General features: G+C 49.6%; 1 protein-coding gene across 3 annotated transcripts in view; it reads right to left on the bottom strand.

Moving 5' to 3' along the window:
- Window positions 1–16,380, bottom strand: part of mcf2la (mcf.2 cell line derived transforming sequence-like a) — a 250,504-nt gene that overhangs the window by 95,559 nt on the left and 138,565 nt on the right. For all 3 annotated transcript variants that reach the window (XM_038802762.1, XM_038802761.1, XM_038802760.1), the window contains exons 4-5: window positions 5,010–5,100; window positions 987–1,106 (exon numbers count right to left, since the gene is read on the bottom strand). In XM_038802762.1, coding sequence (XP_038658690.1) covers window positions 987–1,106; window positions 5,010–5,100 — 211 coding nt within the window. The remainder of the gene's footprint in view (window positions 1–986; window positions 1,107–5,009; window positions 5,101–16,380) is intronic.

The following is a 16,380-nucleotide window of genomic DNA, read 5'->3' as shown; positions in this document are numbered from 1 at the left end:
AGCTTGTCCAAATCCTTCTGCAGCCCCCTTGCTTCCTCAATACTACCTGTCCCTCGACAGGTCTTTGCATGATCTGCAAACTTAGCAATCATGCTTTCAGTTCCTTCTTCCAGATCATTTATGTATATTGTGAAAAGTTGAGGTCCCAGCACAGACCCCTGAGGCACACCACTAGTCTCCGGCTGCCATCTTGAAAAAGACCCCTTATCCCCACTCTCTGCCTTCTGCCAGTCAGCCAATCCTCTATTCATGCCAGGATCTTACCCTTAACACCATGGGCTCTTAATCCATTAATTATAATATTCCAAAGTTTCCTGCATGTGGGAAAGGTTCCTGTTGATTGGAAAAATGCTAATGTAACACCCTTATTCAAAAAGGGAGAGGGGCAGAACGTAGGAAACAAATGACCAGTTAGTTTGACAGCTGTTGTTGAGAAATTGTTGGAATCCATTATGAAGAAAGCAATAACAGTGCGGTTGAAAGTCAAAATGCAATTCATCAGAGTCAGTCAAGTGGATAATGGGGATCCTGTAAATGTGGTATATCTGGACTTCCATATATACCACATCGTCCTCCTCTCTTCCTCGCCCTTCCCTCTCCCATCTTCCCCCCACCCTTGTACCCCTCTTCCCCTTCCCTTCTCTCTTCCCCTCCCTCCCCCCCAGCCTCTCTCCTTCCCCTCTCCCTCACCTCTTCCCACCCTCCCCTCTTCCCCCTTCCTTCCCCTCTCCCCTCCCCACTCTTCCCACCCTCCCTCCATTCTTCCCCCTCCCATCCTCCCTCCCCTCTTCTCACCTTCCTCTGGTTCCCCTCTCTCCCCTCTGCCCCTCCACTCTTTGCCCTCCCCTGCCCCATCCCCCCTGTCCTCCTACTTAAGACTAGCCTAATCGGAATCCTTGGTTAATACTGTGGATCAATATTTTATTGGATTAAAAATGTTCTCATGTTCTCAAGGATCACATCTAGTTATTTGAAAACTCACTTACCGGCACCTTCAGCTTAAAATCATCTCGGTTAAGTTTCAGGACAATGTCAGAGATTGCTCTCTGAAAGATGCCTGAAGGTCGAAGGACAAGAATCAATTGAAGGTTTCCTGGGAATGATCCCTATAATAAGAAAGAAAATAAAGGACATTAACAAAAGGAGGAGGCCATTTGGCCCATCGAGCCTGCGCTGCTATTCAGTACAATCATTAAACACATTCGACTCCAACTCCAATCTCCTGTACATTCCCGATATCCTTCGATTCCCTGGAAGACCAGAAATCTGTCTATCCCAGCCTCAAATAAATTCAACGATGGAGCATCCACAACCCTCTGGGGTAGAGAATTCTAAAGATTCACAATTCCCTTTGAGTGAAGAATTAAATTCACAAAAAGGCCCATGAGAAAATGGAGGTGGACTTGCAGGTCGGCAGCAGGTAAGATGGCTGGTGCTGGCCCATTGACCCAGTCCACTTGTCGGTAATCAATTTGAGTTTGAAATGAACAGCTGAAGAGTATAACAACACTGAATGTTTCTCAGAGTGAACATAGAGAAAGAAAATAAATAACACACATATATAACAACTTTCGGGTACTTACTACGTCCCAGAGCAATTCACCGTCAAATAAATACTTTCAAAGAGTAGGCTGTTGAATTGCGGGGAAATTGGCAGCCAACTTACACATAGCACATTCTTCCAGTGTCTCTGTGAGTTTCCCACAGTCCAAAGATGTGCAGGTTAGATGAATTGGTGGTGATAAATAAATAAATGACCTGTCAATGCGATTTTGGTGGTGTTGGATGAGGGATAAATGCTGGTAATGGCACTGGAGTAATCCCCTGCTCATTTCAAAGTAATGCTGTGGAATCATTTATATTCGGGGTGGCACGGTGGCATAGCGGTTAGCACTGCTGCCTCACAGCACCAGAGATCCAGGTTCAATTCCGGCATTGGGTGACTGCGTGGGTTTCCTCCCGTTTCCTCCCACACTCCAAAGATATGCAGGTTAGGTGGATTGGCCATGCTAAATTGTCCGTTAGTGTCCAAAGGTTGGGTGGGGTAACGGGATTTCAGGGATAGGGCCGGGGAATGGGCCGAGGTGGGGTGCTCTTTCAAAGGGTCGCCGTAGGTCCGATGGGCCGAATGGCCTCCGTCTGTAGGGATTCTACGATTCGCCTGAAGGGATGAATGGAAAATGCGAGAAATCCGCAGTCGGGTCAGTCAATGCTTGGATTGAGATAAGACAAGTTAATAGATTGGTGGGAGTCCTTCATGTGCCAGTTATAAGGGGGGCTGAGATGCCTTTGGTGTTACCATTTGATTGATGCTGTTATACAATGGGAACAGGAAATATGTTAAGGGCTATGGGGAGAGAGCGGGTAAATGGAGTTGAAATCAACCATGATTGAATGGTGGAGTTGACTCGATGGGCCAAATGGCCTTACTTCCGCTCCTATGTCTTATGGTCTTATGGTCTTATGTTCTCTGCCATGCATCACGGAAGTGTCCAGTTAATGTAAAAAAAGCATTTTGGACAACACTAGTCGCACAGTTTAAACAAAAAACCATCAATCCATATTCTGTCTGACTTCACTCCCATTTCCCAAAGATTCTGAATCCTTTCCCTCGATACTACAATCAGTCTCTCTCTCTTTCTCTCTCTGCAACCACCCAACACCCTCCCCACCATCCTGCTGATCCTGTGAGTTTTACTGAATGGTATGTGATAAGAGTTCTGTTCGGTAAGCCGGGCGATAAGGAGGAATGGCATGTAAGTGGAGCAGAGGCAAAAATCAGGGAAAATCTCATTGGACGGCACAATAGCAATAATGGGCTGGACGGTTTTCTTCCATTCCAATGTCGATATGCAGGGAGAGATCTGGTCATCATGGAAATTATAGCACAGGGCTGGACCCAGCAGTCTAGATCCTGAAGAAATTTGAAGCCAGAGGGAGATGGTGGCATAATCCAGAGGCCCAGGCTAATGCTGTGGGGAACGGGGAGTTCAAATCCCATCAATGACAGCTGGTGGAACTTAAATTCAATAAATAAATCTAGAATTGAAAGCTAGTCTCCGTAATGGCCACCATGAAGCTACCATCCATGGTTCACATGTCCGATGGTCAGGGGCAGCATTGTGGTGCAGTGGTTAGCACTGCTGCCTCATAGCGCCAGGTACCCAGGTTCATTTCCAGCCTTGGGTGACTGTGTGGAGCTTGCACATTCTTCCAGTGTCTATGAGTTTCCCACAGTCCAAAGATGTGCAGGTTAGATGAATTGGTGGTGATAAATTGTCTCTTAGTGTTAAAAGATGTGTAGGTTAGGTGCATTGGTGGTGATAAATTGCCTTTTAGTGTCCAAAGGTGTGCGGGTTAGGTGAATTGGCAGTGCTAAATTGCCCCTTAGTGTCCAAAGGTGTGCAGGTTAGGTGAATTGGCAGTGCTAAATTGCCCCTTAGTGTCCAAAGGTGTGCAGGTTAGATGAGTTGGCGGTGCTAAATTGCCCCTTAGGTGGGGTTATGTGGTTACCGGGTTGAGATGGGGGAGTTGGCATCTTTCAGAGAGTCAATGCAGACCTGATGGCCTCCTTCTGTACTGTAGGAATTCTGTAGTTCTAAAGCCCTTTACGGAAGGAATCTGCCATCCTTACCCAGTCTGGCCTATATTGATTCCAGAACCACAACAATATAATTGACTCTTTGCTGCCCTTTGAAATTGCCCAGCAAGTCATTCAGTTCAAGGGTAATTGGGATGGGCAATAAGTGCTGGTCTTGCCAGAGGCACAAATGAAAGACTTTTTTTAAAGTTGAGTGGTGTCATTAACATTTGAGAGAAAACAATTTTAAACTGATAGGCTTCTATGTTTTGATAGATGGAGCTCAAAATCAATTAATCTCTTTCCTGATTTTCCTATACTAGACAACAACATTCAGGAGCAATAATTGTAAGTCTGGCAATCTTAAGGTGGAAATCTTGGTGTTCAATATTTTATTCCCGCAAAATAAAAATAAATGAATAAACTAAGGGCAGCAGGGTGACACAGCGGTTAGCACTGCTTCCGCACAGCGCCGGGGAACCGGGTTCAATTCCGGCCTTGGGTGACTGCCTGTGTGACATTTACATGTTCTCTCCGTGTCACCGTGGGTTTCCTCCGGGTGCTCCGGTTTCCTCCCACAGTCAAAGGTGTACAGGTTAGGGTGAATTGGCCATGCTAAATTGCCCCTTAGTGCCCAAAAGGTCAGGTTGGGTGTCGGGGATAGGGTGAGGGAGTGGCCTAAGTAGGGTGCTCTTTCGGAGGGTCGGTGCAAAGTCGACGGGCTGAATGGCCTCTTTCTGCACTGTAGGAATTCTATGACTGCTGTGAAAAAGATTATGTCGGAATTGTATTTTTACAATTGCAATGTCACAACAATATTTCACAAATTCCCTACTGCATTCCTGCTGTGAAACAGATGTTTTGGTGACTCAACCCTGGTACTTAACATTTCAAACATCAGTATGATGTAGATTTAGTCAGTGCATGTTCAGCAGCACCTCACAGGTATGACATAGAGTGACAGAAATGAGCCCGAGCCCACGTCCTATGTTAGTGATAACGGCTGCTCATGATTTAGATAAAATCAAAGGGACCATTTATGAAAGGACCACTTATTGGCAAGCACCAACATTCAAGAGAATTAAATTGCTTCACGAATATAAAGCAAAATCAATGCTTGCCCAGCAGGAAGAATTTGTGTCACAGAGTTGCCACCCTTGGAGGAGTGCTTCCTTTCCCGGAGTGGGATCAGTGAATTTATCCTGTCCTCCCTCAGCATCACTGGGAACCTGACTCTTGCAATCAGCTCAGAGGGCACCCAGGGCTGCCTCAGCAGATAGACTCCCCCTGGCAAAGGGCGACATCCCACGCTGAGCTCCCACAGTGACTCTGTTTTCATTTACGTATTTGTTATTCAGCAGCCACCTCACAGGTATGACATTGCTCCTGAGGAGGAAGCTGCTGAAATCGGAGCTGCAAAGGGTCTCACCGTGATTCGCAGCAGCGATGCCTTGACGGAGGACCATTTGTCTTGTCTTCTGTCTATGAGCAGAATGAATCCAATGTCACCATCTTGAAGGCTGAAGGAGAAAAAGAAGTTTCAGAATTAAATTGAATATAAAACGGGAAAAATCTGCAGGTTCTCTCACACAATGTTATGCCCCCCCCCCCCCCCCCCCCCCCCCCACCTTCCATTGAACAGTCCATTTAGATGCATGCTTCCTCCGCAGACTTGAATTCTCCTGAGAGTGATCGCTGGATTCAAAACCACCGCTCTGCAAGCATCACTGAGGAACAAATCACTGCCAAATCCGACCACGACCAAAGAAATCAGACAAGGGTAGAGCTCACTGCTTAACACTGCCAATTGTCATACATCACAGGTCACGGTCCCTGGTCAAGTCGCATGTTTGAGGAAGTTTATCAAAGGCTGTAAATTACAGTCTTTAGAGAGAGAGAGAGAGAGAGAGTCACACACACATATACACACACAAGAAATGCCTCACATCAGATCTGCCGAATCCTTTACCAAATGCAATTGCAGAATTTCCCATGCGGAGAACAGTGGCTGTCCAGGTCAGATTAACTGCAGACAGAGGCAACACAAGCTGTTGGGCAGCGATCTGTCAGACACAGCTCCACTTTCCTGCTTCACTCAACCATGCATGTCACACACAGTACCAAACGAAGGAGTCTGCAAAAACCCAGTCCTTCTAAATCGGAGCCAATTGTACAATGCCAGCAGCTGGCTTCAAGCCAATCACAACTGGGCTGTAAAAGAGATGGACCAGCACATAACCGGCAAGCAAATATTTTTATCGCTGATACAAGAAGACTGCAGACCTCAGCCATGGTTTCGCATTTGGGCTGTTGTGTTGCAAAATTCTGCTTCTATATTCGATGGTTGCACAACTAACTGGCAGCAGATCGGTTTGAGTCCACCCTCTGCAGAATTTGCTCAGCAATAAAATCCTTTTACTCTATCTTTAGATTTGCCAGATTGTATGGGTGCTGTTCGAGGAGCTGAGCAGAAACGCCTTCTTCCCCCGTACATTTCCAAATTAAACGACGAAAATTGTTTTAATTACAGGGCAAGAAAATGATAGGGCCACAGAGTGATACAGCACACATTTTCAACCCCATGTGCCTGCACTAGCTCTTTGACAGGAATATGCAGCGAGACTCATGCACTTGCTCTTCTGCCGTAGCCCTGCAAATGATTTCACCTTTTGGTATTTATCAATTCAATTGTTAAAATTGTTGAATCAGGACCCTTATGAACAACCCCAACAGCTACAGACCGGAACAGTGATATCACCGCCATAAGCAAGACAGGGGAAGGCCAGGCTCAAGGATCAATGTGGCGGTTACACCTTCTTCTGTAAAGGTTAAACCAGAAGAAGATTGCTGCCTCCACAGGGTTGGCTTTGCCATTAATAAATAACTAGTTTACCATCTCAGAGACTCTCCTGGTGGGATAAATGAACGCCCCATGGCTCAACGGCTCACCCGAGCCCAGCACCAGTGTGCTACAGTCCTCAGTGCGTGCGCCTCAACGTTGGAAGAGGTATTTTACGCAAGCCTCCAACAATCCTTTGACTGAATCCTAACTGTCGACTTCAACACCAGAGTCGAAAGGACACAGACATCTGGGGAGGTGTAATGGGCACAGAGGGGTAGGAAATCCAATATCAATAGTACCCTGCTCCAGACAAAATGCCTAGAACATAGCCTTGTCATAACCAACACCTTGATCCATCAGAGAGTCAAGTACAGGGCCTCATGGAAACACCCTCACTCCAAGCATTGGCAACTGCTCAACTACGTCATCGTCCAAGGGACTGCTAATTCATGCATATCACTCACGCCTTCACAGGAGCTGACAACTGCTGGACAGACCACTGTCTAATCCACTCTGATCAACATCAATGTAACCCCAAAGCATTGACTACAACACAAACAAAGCTGCAGGAAAATTAACGCTGAGGCACTCAAAGACCCTGATAAGACAGCCCTATTCAGCCAGCACCTCACTGCCAACCTGATGATTTCTGGCGACCCAGAGACTCCGTGCCCACAGCGGCTGGTCTACACTTGAGGTCTCCATCATCAGCACCTGCGATGACAGGGTTTGGTCACTCGGCCAGGAAACAGGGAGACTGGTTCGATGTGAATGGCCAGATCCACTCTGCTACAGAGGCAGAGGCAGCAGGCGAGGTTGACATTGCCGAACTTGCTTCATTATTATTGGGTGGCGAATGTGCATAAGATGCGACGGTGGTGGGAAGGAGAAGCGGAAGAGTGAGTTAGGATGGAGGAGGAATCTTGTCAGGGGTCTAGTTTGAGGGCTATGGTGACAACAGCGTTGCCAATGGCTCCGAGTAGGTATTCAGGGAGGCCAGTGGTGCAGTCCACGGTGAAGATATGGGGCGCGATTCTCAGCCCCCCACGACGGGTCGGAGAATAGCGGGAGGGCCTTCCCGACATTTTTCCCGACCTCCCGCTATTCTCCCCCCCCACGGCCACCCCACGACATGAATCGCTGTTCGCCGTTTTTTACGGCGAGCAGCGATTCTCCCCTAGCCGATGGGCCGAGTTCCCAGGCCTTTACGGCCGTTTTCACGAACTCCAACACACCTGCTCTCACAGTTCGTGAAAACGGCCGCAAAGTGCTGTTCTGGAGAACCATGCCACCTATTGGCACGGCCGCACCACGGCCGTGCCAAGGGTGGCATGGGCCCGCGATCGGTGGCCACCGATCGCGGGCAGCGGGTCCGAACCCTGCGCACTCTTTGTTCCTCTGCCGCCCCGCTGGATCAGTCCGCGGGGCGGCTGAGGGGCATAACGGCCCGTGCATGCGCGGGTTTCACGCATATGCGTGATGACGTCATCCACGCATGCGCGGATTGGAGCCGATGTGGAAGGGGAGGGAAGAATTGTGGATATATACAAGTGGCTGGGGAGCAGAGAGGTGAGCGGGTGGTGAAGATCAAGGAGAAATGGGAAGCGGAGTTGGGAGGGGAGATCAATTGGGGAGCATGGAGTGAGGCACTGCGAAGTGTAAACGGGATCTCCTCTTGTGTAAGGATGAGCCTGATACAGTTTAAGGTGGTGCGCAGGGTGCATACGACTCGGGCAAGAAGCAGTCAGTTTCCACTGGAAGGAACACTCTGAAGACCTCTTTAAAGAGACTCTGGGCAGGATTCTCTGTTTCCTTAGGGCGAATTCATGTTCGGCGATCAGGTAGAGAATGGGCTCTGACGCTGAAATCGGGGTCGGTGCCGATCTGACGCCGGTCAGTCATGCTCCGTCCCCTCCGAAATGTGTCATCGTGACATGTGCTGCGTGCAGTCGCAAAGCTGCTGGCGCCTCATCGGCTGGCCCACCCACAATGCTCCGCCCCAATGGGCCGAGTTCCCCATGGTGCGGGACACGTGCGGCCCCACAAATCATGAACCCGGCGTGGCGGCTGCGGACTGTGTCCAGCGCTGCCACACTCGGCCAGGGTCCATGCTGCTGGCCGGCGGGGGGGGGGGGGGGGGGGGGGGGGGGGGAGGGGGGCTTCTGCAAGGGCGAGGGAAACTGGTAGGGGGCTATGTCATCGCACCAACGCTCTTCCTTACTGTAATGCTCCATCGCACCCTCAGTAAGGATGGAGCTAACAGAACAAATGGAAATCTGTTCAACCTCCACTGCTGCCGGCCAGATCCAAGGTTCTTCCATCCTCTACCATTGAACTGCAGTATGCAGATGATGTTGGCATCTGCGCGCACTTGGAAGCTGAGCTCCAAGCCATCGTCAACATCTTCACCCAGGCATACGAGAATACCTTACACCAAACATCAGTAAGACAAAAGTCCTCTACCAACCGGCCCAACTACACAGCATTGACACCTAGTTATAAAAATCCACAACTATGCATGGACAACATGGACCACTTTCCATATCTTGGGAGCTTACTGTCAACAAGGGTAGACATCGATTAATCAAAACAACATTCCCTGAGCCCAATGTTTTTACGATGCTTTAATTGCACCCCGGCTTCAAAAAGATTTGTTGTCTTTCAGACTAGGATTTATTGTTAAAACATGAATGCAGCAATCAAACACACACACTCTAACCCAGGCTTTTAACCCTTACTGCACCAAATGCCTACAATACAATACATCTGAAATTACTACATTCCTCACAATAATCTCATTTTACATTGGTTTTCAATGTAGTTTTCAGCAGTTGTCAACTGAGTTTTAAAAAAACTGGTGGATTATGCAAAGAAATTAAAAGATCTCCCTGCCAGCATACAATCAGTAGCTAAATTTACAGATGACACAAAGGAGGTTGAAGAAGACATAAGGAGGTTGCAGATGGATAGGTTGAGTGAATAAATTCACGAGGTTAACATTTGGAATGAGCACGTTGTCTTCTGAGGAAAGGTTGAACAGACTGGGCTTGATTCCACTGGAGTTTAGAAGAGTGAGGGGTGATTTGATTGAAGTATGTAAGACCCTGAACAGTATTGACAAGGTGGATGCGAAGAGGATGTTTCCTCTTGTGGGTGGCACTGTTTTAAAATTAGGGGGCACCATTTTAGGGCAGAGATGAGGAGATTGTTTTTTTCTCTCCGAGGGTTGTGCAATTTTGGAACTCTTTGCCTCAGAAGACAGTGGAGGTGGGATTATTGAATATTTTAGTGCTGGGGTAGATAGATCCTTGTTAGGCAAGGGAATCAAAGGCTATCGGTGGTAGATGGGGAATGTGGAATTGGAAACACAAACAGAGCAGCCATGATTTTAATGAATGGCAGAGCAGGTTCTAGAGGCCAAAATGCCGACTTCTGCTCCTATTTTGTATGTTTGTAAATGCCACCGCCCCGGGCATCTTCAGAAGCAGCACTGCCTCTAAAGGTCTCACTGGTGTGCGTACTCCAGTCGGTTTAAAAGAGTGTAGTGGTGTGAGAGATTTAGAGACAAGGTAAAACTGACTCCTGATGGCGGCCATGGAGTGAGTGATCGCACATTTGGTGGCTCGTGCTCGAGGTGGAATCGTTTGGTCCTTTTCATCCGATATAGGGGTGTTTACTAATGCAAAGTGCATGAACAGTGAGAGATAGGAATTCTCCTCCGATAGGGTGGTTTATAGCTCACCAAATGAGGAGTGTAACGATTAAGGGGCAGCAGTCTGGCCAGGAGGACTTTCAAAGTATGACAGGGGGAAAGATGGCGGAGCGCTTTGAAGCATCGTTGGTAGCCCGGCGGTCTACTAAGCAATTGGTAGGTTTTCTGAATGGTAAGTTCCAACAGCAAAGGCAAGAGGCCTTGGAGGACCTGGCCAAGATGGGCAGGTAAGGCCCCATAGGCTTGGAAGGTATTTTTGGAGAGGGATCGACGGGGGCTGGGGGGGGAGGGGGGGGGGGGCAATACTAGCATTGCCGAACTTGCAAAACTATTATTGGCCAGCAAATATTGCAATGGTTAGGAAATGGGCAGTGGAGGAGAAGTCAGTGTGGGGGCGGATGGGGGAGGCCTTGTGTAAAGGGACCAGTTTGAGGGCACTTCTGCTGGTGTCCCTTCCGTTCTCGCCGGCAGGTACTCCATGAGCCGGGTGGTGGTATAAGTGTTAAGGGTGTGGAACCAGTGCCCGCAGCATTTTACAAAGGAGGGCATGTCCCTGTGGGTGCCGATTTGCGACAATCATAGGTTTGCCCCGGCGGGGTTGGATGCGAGGTTCTGGGGTTGGCGGCAGGTGAGGATAGAATATTTTAGGGATTTTTCTTGTTGGAGGGAGGTTTGCAGAGCTGGAGGTGACAATTCAGTGGCTGAAGGGGAATGGGTTCAGGTATCAGTCAGATTTGGCAGAGTTCCTGCACTTAGAGGAAATCAATTTCACAATTAGAGGTGAGAGGGGGGCGGGCGCCAGGATGACAGCGAGTAGAGTGGGAGGGAGATTTTTGGAGGGGGTGTAAAGATGCTTTGATTGTTTGCGGTTGCCGTAGTTGTTTTTTTTCTACTCTGTTTGGTATATATATTTGAAAATGCCTCAAATAAGGTGTTTTTCAAATAAAAGAGACAGGGTATGACACATTATGCCATATGGACTGCATTCATTGGATGATTCTCAACCACAACCTGAATTTATAAAGTGCCGTTGACATTGGAAATGGCCCAGTGACACTTCACAGGTACACTGGCAAACTGAATTCATAATAATAATATTTTTTATTGTCACAAGTAGGCCTACATTAATACTGCAATGAAGTTACTGTTAAAATCCCCTAGTCGCCACATTCCGGCGCCTGTTTGGGTACGCAGAGGGAGAATTCAGAATGTCCAATTCATCTAACAATACGCCTTTCGGGACTTGTGGGAGGAAACCAGAGCCCCCGGAGGAAACCCCCGTAGACATGGGGAGAACGTGCAGACTCCGCACAGACAGTGACCCAGGCCGGGAATCGAACCTGGGACCCTGGCGCTGTGAAGGAACAGTACTAACCACTGTGCTACCATGCTGCCATGCTACCATGACTTGGTGATTACTTATGGGCAGCGCGGTAGCACAGTGGTTAGCACTGTGGCTTCACAGCACCAGGGTCCCAGGTTCGATTCCCGGCTGGGTCACTGTCTGTGCGGAGTCTGCACATTCTCCCTGTGTCTGCATGGGTTTCCTCCGGGTGCTCCAGTTTCCTCCCACTAGTCCCGAAAGACGTTCTGTTAGTTAATCTGGACATTCTGAATTCTCCCTGTGTACCTGAACAGGCGCCGGAATGTGGCAACTAGGGGGCTTTCTCATAGAATTTACAGTGCAGAAGGAGGCCATTCGGCCTATCGAGTCTGCACCGGCTCTTGGAAAGAGCACCCTACTCAAGGTCAACACCGCCACCCTATCCCCATTACCCAGTAACCCCACCCAACACTAAGGGCAATTTATAATGGCCAATCCACCTAACCTGCACATCTTTGGCCTGTGGGAGGAAACCGGAGCACCCGGAGGAAACCCACGCACACACGGGGAGGATGTGCAGACTCCGCACAGACAGCAACCCAAGCCGGAATCGAACCTGGGACGCTGGAGCTGTGAAGCAGTTGTGCTATCCACAATGCTACCGTGCTGCCCCAAACTAACTTCATTGCAATGTAAGCCTGCTTGTGACAATAAAGATTATTATTATTATTACTTTGCGGAACACTTCTGCTCAGTTCAAAACCATGACCCTGAATCCCATTCACCTGCCATCTGAATTCTCTGCTCCACTCGCACTCTGACCTCTACTCTTTTTCTGCTATATTGTTCTATTAAAGCTCAATGAAACTCAACTAACAGCACCTCATATTTCACTGAGGCACGTTATGTCCTTCAGTAGCTGACACAAAAGAAGATGGTTGTGGTTGTTGAAGGTCAATCATCCCAGTTCCTCAGGATAGTATCCTCGGCCCAACCATCTTCAGCTGCTTCATCAATGACCTTCTTCCAGCATAAAGTCAGTAGTGGGGATGTTCACTGATTCCTGCACAATGGTCAGCACCATTCCTGATTCTTTATATACAATATCCAGGTTTGGGCTGACAAGTGGAAAGTAATATTCACAACACACAAGTGCCAGACAATGACCATCTAAAACAAGAGAGAATTGCCATTGACATTAGTAACTCACCTCCTGACCCCCCAAAGCCTTTCTGCCATCTACACATTACAAGTCAAGCGTGTGATGGAATACTTGCCTGGATGAGTGCAGCTCCAACAACACTCAAGAAACTCGACACCATCCAGGAAAAAACAGCCCACTTGATTGCTCCCCCTTCCACAAACATTCACTCCCTCCGCCACTGATGCACAGTAGCAGCCGTGAGTACCGTCTTCAAGATGCACTGCAGCAACTCACCAAGATCCTTAGGCAGCATCTTCCAAACACATGAGCTCACTACCATCTAGAAGGCCAAGAGCAGCAGATACCTGGGAACCCGACCACTTGGAAGTTCCCCTCCAAGTCGCACACCATCCTGACTTGTAAATATATCATCGTTCCTTCACTGTCTCTGGGTCAAAATCCTGCAATTCTCTTCTTAACAGCACTATGGTGTGGTGTACGTACACCACATGGACTGCAGTGGTTCAAGAAAGCGACTCACTACCAACTTTTCAAGACATAATTAGGGATGGGCAATAAATGTTGGTTTAGTGAGAGATGTCCACATCCTGTAAATTAATTTTTAAAAACTCAACATTGAATTCAACAGTACTTCTAGTCGGATCTTTTGTTTCTTTACTTTGTCCGTTACCGGCTCTTTCTGCTTTGTACTGTAATCGCTTTTGTTATTCAATAGGACCTGTCGCCTACCCTTGCACAGAAGTTTCCATTTTAAATTACCTCCCCTCTCTCCTTTCCCTCCCTTACTTAGAAACTATAAAATCCTCTCATCCAGCTCTGATGAAGGAGCACCAACCTGCAACGTTAACTGTTTCTCTCTCCACAGATGCTGCCATACCTGCTGAGTATTTCCATTATTTTCTGTTTTTAGAACAATTTAAAGGACTCATTCTTGCAGATACAAAATTGTTGTTGGAGATTTTTGAAATGTCTAAGTGCAGCATGGTGGCACAGTGCATTGCTGCCTCACAGCGCCAGGGACCCGGCTCCAATTCCAACCTTGGGTGACTGGATGTGGAGTTTGCATTTTCTCCCTGTGTCTCCGTGGGTTTCCTCTGGGTGTTCTGGTTTCCTCCTGCAGTCCAAAGATGTGACGGTTAGGTGGATTGGCCGTGCTAGATTGTTCCTTAGTGTCCAAAGATGTGCAGGTTAACTGTAGTTATGGGAATAGGGTGGGGGATAGGGTCTCGGTAGGATGCTCTTTCAGAGGGTCAGTGCAGACACAATGGGCCAAATGGCCTCTTTCTGCACTGTCGGGATTCCACGGATTCCATTTTTATGTTTACGGTGACTTCCCCTTTCAGTCTCTTCTTTTCTCTCCCTTAATATAATCTTCCTTTTCCTCTCTTTATTTCCTTTCCTGATTTGACTCTAATTCATATAATTCCTCTTAGTCCTTCCTCTGACTTAAATCCTTTGTCCCCAGTTCTTAAATTTCATTGGTTAAGGAAGCAGAATGGTCCGGAAGTGGTCTTGGTGCTCATTGAGGTGGGAGATGCCACATTCCCCACACTGCACCATCATAACTTATACTTCCAGCTGGCAAATGAAAATGAAATGAAATGAAAATGAATGAAATGAAATGAAAATCGCTTATTGTCACGAGTAGGCTTCAATGAAGTTACTGTGAAAAGCCCCTAGTCGCAACATTCCGGCGCCTGTCCGGGGAGGCTGGTACAGGAATTGAACCGTGCTGCTGGCCTGCTTGGTCTGCTGTAAAAGCCAGCGATTTAACTGAGTGAGCTAAACCAGCCCCTACATAAATACATAGAAAATAGGAGCAGGAGGAGGCTTTTAGGCCCTTTGAGTCTGCTCCGCCATTTATCACGATCATGGCTGATCATCTAACTCAATAGCCTAATACTGCTTTCTCCCATAACCTTTGATCCCATTCGCCCCAAGTGCTATATCTAGCCACCTCTTGAATATATTCAATGTTTTAGCATCAACTACTTCCTGTGGTAATGAACTCCACAGGCTCACCACGCTTTGTGTCCAGAAATGTCTCCTCATCTCTGTCCGAAATGGTTTACCCTGAATCCTCAGACTGTGACCCCTGATTCTGGACACACCCAGCATCGGGAACATCTTCCCTGCATCTATCCTGTCTAGTCCTGTTAGAATTTTATAAGTCACTGTGAGATCCCCCCCTCATTCTTCTGAACTCCAGTGAGAACAATCCCAACCTAGTCAATCTCTCCTCATATGACAGTCCTGCCATCCCTGGAATCAGTTTGGTGAACATTCGCTACACTCCCTCGAGAGCAAGAATATCCTTCCTCAGAAAAGGAGACCAAAACTGCACACAATGGGTGGAATTCTCTGCTCCCCGCGCCGGGTGGGAGAATCGCGGGCGGGCCGGGCGACTCATGCTGCCCTGGCACCCCCCGCTCGCAGAATCGGCGCTCGCCATTTTTCACGGCGACCGGCAATTCACCTGGTCGCTGCCGTTGTGAACATGGCGCCAAATCTTCGTTTGTGGCTTGTGGGGGGCAGAGAGGGGAGTAAGCACCACGGCCGTGCTCGGGAGGGGACTGGCCCGCGATCGGTAGCCACCGATCGTCGGGCCGGCGTCTCCAAGCGACGTACTCTTTCCCCTCCGCCGCCCCGCAAGATCAAGCCGCCACATCTTGCGGGGAAGCGGAGGGGAAGACGGCAACCGCGCATGCGCGGGTTGGAGCCGGCCAACCTGCGCATGCGCGGTTGACGTCACTTAGGCGCTGCCGTCGCGTCATTCTCGGCGCGCCGCCTTGGCGCAAGCGTCAAGGCCCGGCAGCCGAGATTTACGGAGCACTGCTCCTAGCCCCCTGGGTGTGGGGGGTAAATAGGGAGCGAGGAGCGGCCGCTGAGGCCGTCGTGAAACTCGGCCGAGTTCACGACGGCCTTCCCGATGCCGCGCGGGAGCAGAGAATTCCGCCCAATATTCTAGGTAGGGCCTCACCAAGGCCATGTATAATTGCAACACCATGGGCGAAATTCTCCGACCCCCAGCAGGGTCGGAGAATCGCCTGGGGCCGCCGAAAATCCCGCCCCCGCCGTGGCAGAGATTCTCTACCACCCGGGAAGTGGCGGCGGCGGGAATCACGCCACTCCGATCGGCGAGGCCCCTGCGGCGATTCTCCGGCCCGCGATGGGCCGAAGTCCCGCTGCTGGGAGGCCTCTCCCGCCGCCGAGGTTTGAACCAGCTCTGGTGGCGGCGGGATCAGCGTGCCCCCGGGGTCCTGGGGAGGGCGCGGGGCGATCGGATCCCGGGGGGGTGCCCCCACGGTAGCCAGGCCCGCGATCGGGGCCCCCCGATCCGCTGGCGGCCCAGTGCCATGGGGGCACTCTTTCTCCTCCGCCGCCGCCACGACCTCCGCCATGGCGGAAGCGGATGAGAATCACCCAGCGCGCATGTGCCGGTGGTGACGCCAGCGGCAGCTGACGCTGACGTCACCACCGGCGCATGTGCGAACCGGCGAAGGCCTTTCGGCCAGCCCCGGCGCCGGGCGGCGGGCCTGAAAGACCGCTGGTGCCGGTTTTGCCGGCAGTCGTCGTGGTGCCAACCGCTCCGGAGCGGGCCTAGCCCCAAAGGTGCGGAGAATTCCGTACCTTTGGGGAGGCCTGATGCCGGAGTGGTTGGCACCACTCCCCTACGCCGGGACCCCCCGTTCCACCGGGTAGGGGAGAATGCCGCCCCATAACTCTCCTCCTGTATTCAAAACCTCTCGCAATGAAG

Source organism: Scyliorhinus canicula, chromosome 7 (genome assembly GCF_902713615.1).
Source record: "Scyliorhinus canicula chromosome 7, sScyCan1.1, whole genome shotgun sequence".
NCBI classification, from domain to species: Eukaryota; Metazoa; Chordata; class Chondrichthyes; order Carcharhiniformes; family Scyliorhinidae; genus Scyliorhinus; species Scyliorhinus canicula.
Note: the sequence above shows the minus strand (reverse complement) of the source record. Positions and strands in the feature narration are given on the sequence as shown.